Source organism: Phyllopteryx taeniolatus, chromosome 20 (assembly GCF_024500385.1).
Source record: "Phyllopteryx taeniolatus isolate TA_2022b chromosome 20, UOR_Ptae_1.2, whole genome shotgun sequence".
NCBI classification, from domain to species: Eukaryota; Metazoa; Chordata; class Actinopteri; order Syngnathiformes; family Syngnathidae; genus Phyllopteryx; species Phyllopteryx taeniolatus.
In genome coordinates, this window is record NC_084521.1 from 3,851,094 (window position 1) to 3,864,828 (window position 13,735).

Consider the following 13,735-nt stretch of genomic DNA (forward strand, 5'->3'; position numbering starts at 1 on the left):
TGTAAGGTACTAGTTCAAGTAAACATCCTTAATGACATCAGATTTCATCATCTCGGCAATGCCTGTACAGTGGACCCCAGCATATTTGTGGTTGGGCATTCGCAAATTTGACTGATTCACAGATTATTGTTTCTTTTTCACGGAAATGCCGACATACTTGCGTGTGTTTTTTTTTTTTTTACCCAATCCCACTCTAATCGCATTTTTTTTCATGGCAGTTCTAATGAGCTCCAGTTACTGTAAATCGATGTGCCCAAAGTTCGTAGGTTGCGGACTTTCCCATTTCCTGGAGTGTTTTTCTCAAAACAGTTTTATGGATTAACAAGCCAATGCTGTTTTGCAGCGCAATTTAGTGGGAAAAAAGTATTACATTATATCACTAGAATTTTTTTACGTAGACAGCCAACGCCAAATAATGTACTGTTTGTACTATTTATTGTAAAGGACTTCATAGAAAAATGTACTACATTCCTTGTGTTGTGTGATCACAGTCATAAATGGATTAAAACAAATACTCAACAGCATGCAATGGACATGTAAGGAATTATTTCAGGTAGACATCCTTAGTGATGTCAGATTTCCGCAATGCTGGTACATCGATTAGCCCAGAGTTTTCTGGAAGTTTTTCCTCAAAGGTGTTTTCTGGAAATGCAAAGCGCGACATGGATTTGCCCATAGTTCACAAGTAGGCCTTTGAGTGATGTTCCGTTTGCCAGTTTGCTTTCACAATTTCGTAAAGGTTTTACAGTAAGAGTTAGCAAGTTAACCGTACCCGCAATTGGTGAAAGCCAAAGTCAGAGGGGCCTTGAACGCATGCCACATTGTGCGCCTTGCTCAGGCGAGGATTCGCTATGATACTCCCCCTTCGCCCGCAGCCATGCTCATCCGGCGTCCCCCCCCCTCGTCTCCGCCCTCGTTGCAAACAGGTCTAATTGCGTCTGCCTCGCTGCAGGCCACGAGTGCGGCGAGCGCAGGGGAGGGGAAGCGGGATCAGATGAGTGATACTCACTGATGTAAATGGCTGAATAATATGGCCCCGCCACTTGCGCCGCAGCTCTATCTCTCGGCACTAAACTAGGCCATCGGGGACCCGCCAGCACGCGCGGTCCGCCGTCAATGAGCCCTCGCCGACGCTCTGTAATTTATTCAGCACCGCGGCGGTTATTGATGAAACGCTTAAATACAAATTCCACCCTCCCGCCCCTCGTCACCTTTTCCCTGGCTTAGCCTGTCTGTCTGCACCCTACCACACACACACACGCTCATGTCTTCTCACTTTTTCTTTTTTTAACTCTACATGGGACATGGCAGGGGCCCGCGACAGTTCAGTCCAGTCTGACCTCAGCAGCAGTCCCTCCGAGCAGAGTCAAGTGGGCCAGTCTCACCCGGGGTACCCCGCCATGGGACCACAGGTGAGTCATCATTTTGCTTAAGAATGCCTTTTTATCATCGCCTAAATTGATCTGTTGATGGACTATAATGTCTTATTGTTGCATCAGAAGAGTCAATTAGCGTGTTAGTGTGAAGGAAATGTGTTCTATTATAGGATGCCTTTGATTGACGTGTTCCAACTTTAAAATTTCGTCCAATTAAAAAGGATGCATTTCAAAATGTAGTTTTTTTTCAAGTCTCACAAACATTTAAGTGTACTTATTGTTGCTGTCCAATAAAAGCATGTATTTCCAAATGTATCTTTTTCTTTTCATCCAAAAAGAAGGCACATTTGTTATTCTGTTGCTAAACATTTATATGTTGTACCTGTTTTCAAATTTTCCCAAAATATTTTTGTTTAATCAATAAAAAGCATGTGTCTCCAAATGTTTTCTTTTTATCCCAAAAACAATTTCTCTAATTTGGTTTTATTGATTCAGATTTCTTTTTAAAACGTTTGGATTGTTTTTCAAATAATCTTGAAAAATTTGTTTTTATTCCACAAGGTATATTTTTTGTTCCTAAATGTAAAAAAAAGTAGATAAAATATACAAAAATTTGGATTTATGTGCTTCTACCCCCCCCCCCCCCCCCCCCCCCCCCCCAAAGAACCACCAAAATTTTGTTGCAGACCACTAATAGCCAAGTATCTCCATATTTGTTTTTTTTTCCTTTTAATCCACATTTTTTTTTGTTGCCATACTTTTCATTTAACAGCCAAAATACATATGCTTTCCGTTAAAACAGTACTTTTAGTACAAAATTCCCATTGGCACCATGTTCTCTGGACAGTAGCTTATACTGTATTTAACGAATTACTTCCACTGGACGCCCCCTGTCAATGCGGCGTCGTGAATAATCGATGGCTGCAACGTGAAGGAATTAAGCTTTCTGTCATTCGTTAGGGTGTAATGGAGCCGTGTTGCTAACGAGGAGACAATGCAGGGAAGCGGAGATGCCCGCGGCCTGCGTTGAACGCTAAATCAACCACTGTCCTATCTGATTGGATTTATTTGCCCGGTGGCTCAACGGTGTTTAATTACGTCTGTCTCATTAGTGTCCACACAAACACATAAGGCCATTCTTGCTCCCAGAGTGACAAAACGTGACACAATACCAATATTTTTTTGCTCTCAAGTGGCACAGTTTGGATATGCGTCATGGCAGCAAAAATACGAATAAACGCCTGGAATCGGATATCTTCAGATTGGAATCCGGCCTTTTCCAAATGGGGATAAAAATGTCATCGGAATCAATGGGACGATCGGGGGGCGCGGCGAGCTAATCAAGGAGCCGTACAAAGTTTCACCTTTTCGAAAAATGGCAAAACTTCTAATACGATATCATATTTAGGAGCGCACCGCCCATCACTCTTGGGCAAATTCAAGGTAATATGAATGTGTTAATATAATGCTGTCATCAAATGAACGTTTGCAACAAGCTACAAGACATACGTGTCTACAATTTGTGAAATAAATAGAGTCGTTACCAAGGCAGATAACTTGTTTCCACTTCACAAAGCGGAGATGAGCGCACAAGTACTCTACTGAGAAGTCATCTACTGGTTTTCTTCGAAGTACTTTTACTGTTGTATTACATTTGGATTTTATTTTGAAAAAATTCAATTGCTAATTTTCTTTTCATTTCGACTCATGTACCAAATATTCTATACGTTGTTTAAAAATATAATCGATTGCATTCGGTGAAGAAAAGTTATTTTCCCAAACATTTGAGAATTATGCATTTTCGAGCTCTAAATGCAAACCAGCGATATTTATTTTTGCTCAAGGTCATCATACCGTCAGAATCTGATTGCGGCCCACATACCACATAACTTGGCCTGACGAAACTCCACCAGCTTAATACTAACACATAATGCGCAACACCATAGATGGGCTAACAAAATTAGCATTAATATCGCAGCAGTTCTTAAACCTCTACACAACGTATATGTGAACACAAGCGGTAGCAACCCATGCAAACAGAGCATACAACAACACTAACAGGCACATTATACTGTAGCTTCGACATTATTTACATGCAATTTGGGTTTCTATGGATGTTGGTTGTTGCACATCATGTCCCAGCAACGTAAACACAGTCATATTGGATATGTGTCGCATGGAACTAGTCCCAAAAATGGGCTATGGGCACTAAATGGCAATTGGGTTCTTGGAACCGCTGTGTTCATCTATTCTGAGTGTTGACTGTGACAAACAATGTCAATTAAAAGCACTTGTCTGTCTACACACATCCACCTGCTGCCTCCGCGTTGGCAGTCAGATAAGAATTCAAGAGGAGAAATGCGAGCGGTCGGGAGCGTGAGCCTCAGCGGGCACCTCTCAACAGTCGGCCCCTAATATATTAATGCTGTCAGTCCGGCCTATGTGAAGCAAACACTTTTGAGAAACAAAGGCGCCCCCGCACGCCGTACCCAATTCTCTTCTCGCCAGATCAATACCGTTGATAGATTCCCCGCTCCGGAGCAGGATATTGTTGGAACAACCATTATCCACTGCTAGTTAACCCAACATGAATCCACCTTGCCTTCTTCCCCGCCCCACCCTTCACCACCGCCACTCGCTCGCAGTTAGGGTGACAAAAGTCTGCTATCTGGACCATTATGGGCAATTTCTCTGTGCCAGAGCTGCCAGGCAGACAGAGGAGCCTCCTCAACCCCTGATGGGCGAGAGAGGACGACCGCCCTGTCCCACGTGGAGTCTGTATATGTGTGCGTGTGGGCGCGTGTGTGTCCTTGCCCCCCCCCCCCCCCCTCCTAGGAGACCACTTGTCATCACTCAGCTGTCAGCCCTGCCAAGTGCGACTGTACGGCTGCTTTGTGGAGGGAGAGGCTGAGAAAATCTATTGCAAAACATGTCAGCCAGTTACATTTTTACCTCTGCAAAGTAGGTCTTCTTCAAATGCGACGCAAAAAAAATGGCATTTTAGGGACATTCGAGCCAAGGGCCCAGGAAATATACATTACAGTTCAGCGCGGCTAGACAGAGGTAAGGACCAAGGAGTTCATTCGAACTCCAGTAATCCCTCGTTTATCACGATATCATTGTGTTTATGTTTACCGAATCACTATACAAGTGTTTTGATTGGGCACACATTATGGAAGTAAACAGTAATAAATATATTAAACGATACATAGTCCGGCTGCAGCCACTGACTATCTTTCGAATCAAGTATGCTACCGATTATCCCATCGATAATTCGAGTAATCGGATAAAAAGCAGATGTAGCGCTTAAGAAGATAATAAACCGAGTTGGCTTGCACACTTTTGACGCCTGCTCCTCCAAAAAGCGCCGATGATGATAAATAAATCAGGCCCGCGTGTGATAATTGCGGCGTTGCTTTTAATGTTATTCCCCGTCTTTTGCTGTCAGAGCCCCGGCAATCTCATTTTGTTTGACTCGCGGAGGAAAAAGGTTCAAAGAGCGTCTTTGATTTACACGCACGTGCCGCTCTCCCGTCGCCGGATTACATTTACTTGAAAATCACTAGATTAAAGCGTGTCACGCGGCGACTAACAAACAGGTTGTCTTTTTTGTTGGAATAATAATAAATGTTTTTTTTTTTTTTTAAAGCTAATGGCACGCGTCATTTGAAATGCTCTCAGAAGCGTCTTGTCAGTTATCAAAGCAAAGAACAAACATCGTGATGTGCACGTGTGTTAACTCTTCGCAGCTTTTCACAGGCATTAATTTGTCCTTCAGTGTCGATATTGTTGTTTTTAAAGCCGCGTGACCTGGCTGGCGCCGCGAGTGGCGCGTTCGCCGGCTTTATCGCAGTGACACTCGTGTCAGCCGCGAGCAGCGAGGGCGGCCGGGCTCTTCGCACCAGTCGGCCCGCTCTGCATTGTACGCCGGTCGCAGAAAACATAGGCAGATAGCTGACAATGGGAGTTAAAAGCTGGTGGGCTGATGTTAACGCAGAGCAGCCGGGGCTTACCTAACAGCATTGTAACTGTGAGCGTGTGTACATGTAAAGGCTTCCGAGCTTTTTCAACGTACAGAAAAATCGGAAGGTGCTGTGCATACAACTGGGATGTCACTCAGTGGAGTGCCGACCTCCGCCAAGGCTGAACAACAGACGGTGGCGGGATATCCGAAATGTCAACATACTACATAATACATACAAAGCAAGCGACTGTGGTTACATCACCTTCCCAAAGGTCTTAAAATAATTACAAACCATCAGCTGACTGAACAGTGTGATCGGCAGAAACGAATTTGCACACAAACCTTACTTTGTGGCTGACCAGTTCCTTCTGCACTGAAGCATTAAAGCGATTCATTTTTAACAAAATAGGCTGACTGAAATGTATCTAACCTATTGTCTAAAATCTTGAGACGCCAATTATGCCGTACGGCTCAGCAGGGTGAGGGGAGAGGCACTTTTACGACAGTTCTTAGTTCAAGAGAGTTGATCGATTTGTTTTCAAGCTCTTTTCAACGCTTGAAATTGGTTAATAAAGTGTGAAAAGAGCAGACGACGTGGGGACAGAGCAATAGTATTGATTTGTGGGAAAAATATGAAACTGACGATATTTGGAGATGCGAGGTTTCCACCTGACAGCGACGACATGCATCTTTATCCAGATCCGAACTCGAATTGAACGGTTTCTTTAAAGCAACAAAGCTGGAGGTGGCCTCAAAAATTTGCCGCCAACCTACTTGCACCTCTTCATCTCCGCTTTGTGGCAATCTTCCGTCTCCGACATTTAATTGCACGTTTGCGTTATCGGAATGAAATAAATCCAACATCCCGCGCGTATTTCCTCAGCCGTCGCACAAACCTTCTCCCTCAAAGCTGCCGTTGTAAAAGGATTCAGTGTATTTCCGAACCACTTCCTCAGAAAATACATCTTCCCCTCTCACAGCTTTTGCCTTCTGATAACATATCTTTTCCTCTATGGCTCTGACTGTTCCACTTTAACTAATATGAATGAATGGCGACAGGATCGAGACGCGAATGATGTTTCCGTATGAGCCGTCACAAGAGTCAAGTCGAGCAACTTTTTTTTTTTTTTTTTTTTTTTTCTTTCCGTTTTTCCGCTAAGCACCCCGTGTTTCAGGCGCTTTTCACTCCGCTACGAGGGGATTTGTTCAATGGGACGGAGCATAAATCACAAGCCACGGAGAGAAATTCTGAGATTTGATCTCGGCGAGGAGCAACAGCTTGACTGTCGGCGCGTGACACAGCAAAGCGAGCGATTCGCGATGGCAACAAAACACGATGATTAGTGCCTTCGCTACAGGTTTCATAACTTTGCCAGTTTCACTTGATGATATTTAATAGTGCATATACTAGTCGATTATGTGTGGCAAAGGTCAAATGTCCCGTACCAAAAAACACAGTTTTACTTTATTTTGTATCGTAGTTTATGGTCACACGAATGGGACCATAAGTTCTGGTCACATGTAGGTGAAAGCCCGCCACCACAAACAAACTGCATTGTGTCTAACGGTGCCACTGTGGTTGGTACCCCAAATGGTGGGTGCAAGAAAGTGGTCCTGATTGTTTTGTGGTACCATTCAGAACTTCTGGCCTGGTCTTCATAGTGATACAATACTTTTGAATTCTTGTCTTTTGTGCGGCCCCCCAGTCCCTGCTGGTGGCCCAGCAGCTGGCCAACGCGGTGGGCGGCGTGATGTCCGGGGCTGGGGCGGGCGTGAACCAGCCCATCCTCATCCCCTTCAATGCCGGCGGGCACCTGGGCGGGCAGCAGGGCCTGGTCCTCTCACTGCCCGCCACCAACCTCCAGAGCCTGGTGGCCGCGGCGGCTGCCGGGGGCATCATGACGCTGCCCCTCCAGAACCTGCAAGGTAAGGCCGTGAAGGTGTGTCGTGGTGAAGCAGCATGTGGCACAGTATCTAACTGTCCTCTTCCAAGATACTGTCAACGGTTGTATGTTTCTGATCACGAGGCTGCTATGCTTGACAGAAGAAGAACTGAATCTTTGCTCAATGCAAGGTTTCCTCTTTCCCTGCAAGAATAGCTAATATTACTGTTTCTCTTTTTTTTTTAAATGAAATTAGTCAGTATACTGTAATAGAAATTTACCAGAACTGGCTGCATCGTGTGATCAGGTGATAATGTCTTGGTGAAGCAGCATGTGGATCAAAACGCATGGTTATTCTTGTATGTCCTGTTCCAAGTAGCTGTAAACAATTTCTTGCAAGAATAAGATTGTTGGGCTGCTCTTTCCCCTTCTTTAAAATATTGTAAAATTCACTGTTCAAATGCCAAAGCTGACCTAGGGTGGGACGATATGGCCTTAAAATAGAATCTCTCTTTTTTTGTTTTTGTTTCCACTAAAGTCCGATTTCCAATTTTAACAGATTTTTTTCCCCCCTCGCTTGTAGAAAAGCAAAGGACTACGACACTCTTCAAAACATGTTTTGATTTTAGTGTTTTTCCCCTCATGGGATTTTCTTTATTTCACCTGTAACCAAACAAGCTTTGAAAATGACTCATTTTACGGCCGTGGCTCTTGATAAACGCGTACAATTTGCTGCCTTGGCAGAGGCCTTTCCCCTACTCAGTGCCATTCCTCTGTCTTTTTACTTTTTGTTCTTTTGCGGAATTATTTATGGGACGTGATCCTGTAAGGAGCGATTGTAATTCTCTAGATCTTGTGATGGAGACGCAACATTTTCTCGTCCCTTTTTACGTTCATCAAAATAGTGCTTCCGAGCAGGTAGCAACCCTTCAGGGCTTCGCCAGGCTATCCTCAACCTGCCTTAAGGAACAAACCGTATTAATTACAGGTCACCGTTTTGCAGCGCGGCGCACAAGCACTCTATGCCTCTTTTCTCTGAATTTTCCTTTTTTTATCTCCTCATCCTTCCATCCAGCGGCTGTACTTATGTGTGCCTTTTAAACTTTAATGTCCAAATGTTCCCTTTTGATCATACTTGTAAATGGTTTTCATTTTAATGTTTAAAACATTGTCTCTTTTATACCATTAGATTGAGGGATGGATGGGACGGCGGGGGGACGGACGTCTGTCATGAATCTTGGATGAGCGCAGCGCACTAATGTCAAAAGACGTCCAGGCCGCATGTAAAGCAGTGTGTGTGTGTGTGTGTGTTTTTATTTTATTTTGGGGAGGGGCTATTACAATAATGCCAGTGCAGCACAAAGTGCAGGGGAGGAGAAAGTGGCCGGACGCGTGCCTCGAGTGTGGAAACGCGGCGGCCTAATGGACACAAACATGCATAAATAACAACAAGCGTGGCTCGCGGGCAGAGCTTTTAATACATCCCTCCACGTGGATGATAATGGCTCTGACTCACATTTCAGCTCGCCGGGACCACCCTCCAGGGGCCTGGAAGTGATTGACAAACACATTGTCAGGGGCGTCAGACCACCATGACTAATGCCTCTCATGTTTATCATCACACAATTTTACCAATTCAATTAAGAGGATTATTATTATTTTTTTTTTTCTTAGTGGCCTCTGTAGTTCAAAGCATGTCTTTGCTGATGTGCACTGCTTACACTAACAACATGGCTGCGAACAAAGAAGAGCTAGTTCACAAAAGTAGAGTCAGTGTTGAGAATTTAGGGACTTTTCCGACCCCAGCAGTGACTAGTTGACGACGTTTGACCTTTAATCCGAAAGGCTTCATAAATTCTAGATTTTAAGTGTCGAGTCTTCCTATTAACTCTATGTCTCCGGTGGGTGTAGTCACAATCGGGTTGTTGTTGTTGTTGTTGTCAGGTGTGGCCGGTTAACGACCAACTGGCAAAACAGCTCATTGGTGGCCCCCCTTTCCCGTGGAATGCGATAATCTCGGAGGAAAAGATGGCAGGACATTGTTGTAAGCAGGCTAGAGGCGATGGCGCAAAGCTCCTGTGTTTGGCAGCAGCTTTTCAAGTTCAACATAGATGGATTCTTTCACATCTCTATCAAACCAGCTGTCTTCCCCGTCCAGAATTTGGACAGGTCTTTTTTTTTTTTTTTTTTTTTTTTTTGTAGCTGCAAATGAACTGCTGACTCTGGACCTGAGGAACTGCTTGCCTATGTTGTGCCATGCGTCTGTGTAAGGGTTGTCATTGTCATTTGCTTTTCTATAAGCGAAGCCGGAAAAAGCATCAATTCACATTGAATTTTTGAGAAAATCAATCAAATATTTAATTTTAAGGCCATGTCACCCAGCCCAAAGACAGGGCATCCCCCAAAAAAGGACAGGGAAGATGTTTTTTTAAGCTTCGGTTCGCACGTCCTCCTGTCTGAAGGCGATGCGTTGACGGGACCTCCGCCGAGAGAAAGTGACACAAGTCACGAGTGAAGCTAAATGTCTTGACTATGTCCGGGCCCCTGCGGCCACGCGGCGCTCCTCCGCTCGTCGCTGTCCGACCCGATCACGGCCGGGCTTGAATGAGGCCTGCTGGCACAGCACCTCTGTCAGGCGACTGCGACTCTGCCCTGCCGCCCTCCCTCTCCGGGCTTGATTAATCGCACGCAGCGGCGGCCCACTGTGCTTTACGCACGCTCACGCTGAGTCCTAATTAGCGTCAGATCAGACGAGTGCGAGGCTCTGTAATGAGACGGCGGGAGGGGCCGAGCCAATGGCCTAATGAGGCGGCTAATGAGCCGCTAATAAGGCTGCTTGTCTTGGATAGATACTGGAAGGTTCAAAATCTTCTGACTTCTACCCTCGTTACAATTCTGGGAATGAATCGGGGGTAGAAATCGCAAAGTAACTCGCGATCGCTGTCAATAACGATGATACAAGGATCACGAGATAATCTTTAAAATTTGTTCCCCAACACCAGTTTCACCCAGTGACATGAAATTGGGTGGGCATATCTATTATAACGGGATGCGCAAAAACTGTCTCAAGGACCCACACCTGAAATTAAACAGGAAGTTGTCCATTTTGGTTCCAAGCGGCCATTTCAGGTGAATTCCATGAAAGTAGCCCTAAAACGTTCAAACATAAAAATCAGCCGTTAGGTGGCATGACACGACGCATGAAAAAGTCTCAAGGACCGATGCCTGAAATTAAACGGGAAGTCGTCATTTTGGTTTGAGGCAGCCATTTCTGGCAAATTTCAGGTCCCAGTCTCAAAACAATTGGCCTGCCGTCACTAGTTTCACCCATTGATACAAAATTTGGTCGACGTGTCTATAGTGACAGTTTGCACGAAAAAGTCTCAAGGACACGCAAATTACACAGGAAGTTGTCCATTATAGTTCGAATGGAAGATGCCATTTCAGGAGAATTCCAAGAAAGTGGAGCCTTTAAAGTTCGGAAAAATCAGCCCCTGACACCATTTTAACCCATTGACACAAAATGTGGTATCCTAACACAACACACAAAAAGGACCCATGTCTTAAATGGAACAGGAAGTTGGCCATTTTTCCTTGAGGCAGCCATTTTTGGGCTCGTACTTTGGAATTCACCCAAATGGAGGTGCCATTACCCGTTCATCGCTGCTCGCAGCTTTAACTTGGTTTGTATGCGAATACGAGGAAACACTTGCAGAGAAATTGGATGTTTGTCAGAATGATTTATACGAGTGGAAGGGGGGGGGAAACTCCCAGTGAAACTAAACAACGGAGAAAGTTATCCTTTGTGACAAGAGCTCGCACTAATCCGTCTGACTTCACAGCAGCTAAAAAAGTAGGTTGCGTCACACCGGAGCATTACCACTTTAAAACATACATGAGTGCTCGACTTTTAAACAGGAGGTTGTTTTTTTTTTGTTGTTGGTTTTTTTACGACGGCAACTTTCCTCATGATTTTATAACAAGCAAATGGTGATTAACGCGCTTGTAAAACTAGCTGCATCAAAGCAAGCCTCAACAAAGTCTACATCCGCCGACTTCTCTTCTCCGCACTCGCAGCTAATGCGAAGGCGCCGCTTTGCTTGGAAGCTCTTAATAAGCACACGGCACCTTATTTGCAGCGCATCACATCAGAGAGCCGCGCAAGTTCTCATGGCGGAGGTGAGAGCGCGCCGCCGCTGCTCCTCTGTACTCGGGAGCTTCCCGGTTTTAAAGGTCGGCATCCCACTCACCTGCCAATCAAAGCCCCGCCGCCCCGTCTGGCGTTTTGATGCCAACGCTCGGCGGTGTCGCTCAGAGGTTGCGGCTTGTCGGCGCGCTACAAATGAGGGAAATCACTCCGCTCATTACGCCACCTGAGGGCGAGCCCCCAGGAGGGAAGAGTCGGATGTTTTTGCAATAGTTACACGTGTCGGCGTGCAACGCCGCCAACTCAGGTGCCTATTGCTTTAAGCATCTTGTCCCGCTTACCTGATTGCTTACTACAGTGGTACCTGCAGCCACAGTGCTCTGTATTGGGCGCCGCCTTTGTCCCCAAACTTGCGTTCGAAATGGTCACAAGCTTTCGGGCTCGTCCGCATCTCATCAAGGAAAAAGAGCCACAGAGTGAGATGTGGAAACATTTTGGTTACACGGCCGACAGTCAGGGCAAGCTGAAAGGTACTAGAAACTAAGCTAAGTCTGCAATACCGCACTGACCACACCGGGGGGGGGGGGTCAAGAAGCTCGTTGCGTGGCATCGTCAGAGTTTAAAGAGCGACAGGTTAGCCAATGTGACCCATTTAAATGGCTTACTTTCAAATAGAAATGTAACGAGTGTGAATTATTTTTATTGTATCAGATCAGACACTGAATCGGTCGATACTCAGAATCCAGTGACTCGACGTGGACTTGGGTGGAAAAAAAAATGCGATCGCAACATCATTAGTAATTACTGTACATATTGACGTATTTGTGGGTTGGATGTATGCCTTTAAGGGGCGTGGCCTAGTGAGTAACATCAGGAGCTGCACTCTGATTGGCTGGTTGGTCTGCACGTGAGTGTCTCGGTGTGAATTGTGGCCTACAGCAGATCCTTACGAGGATTGTCATTTTGTGTATGTGTGTTTGACTGTTTGCCGCGTTCAATAAATGGCTGAAAATAAAACAGTGACTGTTTCAAGGTTCCACTCGACCTCCTCCATGGAGATTTCATACGGCTTTGCGCCTTGTTTTGTTATTGGTATAGTTAAGTGAAAATGTGTTCAGTCATATTTTTCATTCTTTTAGTATGGCCTTTACTGGGAAGATTTAGTTTAGTTTCTGGAACCCATAGCCTCGACCCTGGAACCAAATTTAGCACACAGTGATCCTCCAAAACTTCCTAATTCCTGGGCGAAGTTCCTTCAGTTGCTATTTGAGAACTTTATAACAACTGAAATGGTAGCAAAAAGCTTCCTCAGCCCCCGTAGCCATTCACTCATTGATTTTGCAAAAAAATGGTTGGAATTGGTGTTGTTGCAGTCATTTTTTCCGGTTTGTTATCGCCGTAACGAAGGAAAATGAAAGTCCATATTTCCTCAACATCTTAGCACAATGGAGGCCCGAGCCATCCGTTCTCCACACACGACTTTAATTTGCAGTGTTCTCCAGCACATCGCCCCTTTTAATGATTTAACTCTGCGGCGCTCGAACCACGACTCGCTACAGCGAGAGAGAGAGAGAGAGAGAGGGGGAGCACTCGGCATTAAATAAATAATAGTGATAAAATGTAGAGCTCATACATTTCAAAGCTAATGCGACTAGCGGCGCGATAGGAGCAGCTGCACACAGTCCTCCGAGCGGTAATTTGATTGATTTGTTGTGACAGCAGCCAAATAATTGAGAGTGAGAGGTGCTGCGAGCGCCGTACGCGCCGCGCGCCCTCCCTTCTCGTCGCCCGATATCTGCCACTAGTTTATTGTTTGCCTTCGACGACAAGCTGCCTTTGTGCCGGTTCCCAATCAAAGAGAACAGAGGAGACGTGAGGGGGTTGCAATCAAACAAGCACATTTACACTGTGGCTCATGCACGGCATAATGCAAACACACATTCCCCTCCCCCCTCCCCCGAAACTGAAGAATTACTCCGGCACATCTGTTTGAAGCGCTTGCCGCCGCCGCCGCCGCCGCCGCCGCGTCACTTGTTGCAGACGTGCTAATGATTTGTCGTACATATGTGGCGTAATTGCGCGCTTGATTGTGCCGCATTATGTTTAACAGCACGTATCCCCAGATGTTTGTGCGTAGGAGCACGCACAGGCGGCGTTCACGTCTTCGCTCGGGTTTGCTTACTGTGGATGGTGGCACGACTGCCCGAGCAATTTCCGAACAGCTCGGAAATTAGGTTGAAGTCAAACGTGAAGTCAAAACAGAATAAATAAAAAAAATATATCCATTTATGAAAATATTTAGTGCTTAACTTTTTGAAAGTTGTCAAAATAACACTTGCCCGAGCGCCGAATAGAAACTAGAGAG

At 45.4% G+C, this 13,735-nt stretch overlaps 1 protein-coding gene across 2 annotated transcripts in view; it reads left to right on the top strand.

Moving 5' to 3' along the window:
* Positions 1-13,735, top strand: part of pou6f2 (POU class 6 homeobox 2) — an 84,815-nt gene that overhangs the window by 25,937 nt on the left and 45,143 nt on the right. For both annotated transcript variants that reach the window (XM_061758910.1, XM_061758911.1), the window contains exons 3-4: positions 1,312-1,412; positions 7,047-7,266. In XM_061758910.1, the coding sequence (XP_061614894.1) occupies positions 1,312-1,412; positions 7,047-7,266 (321 nt within the window). The remainder of the gene's footprint in view (positions 1-1,311; positions 1,413-7,046; positions 7,267-13,735) is intronic.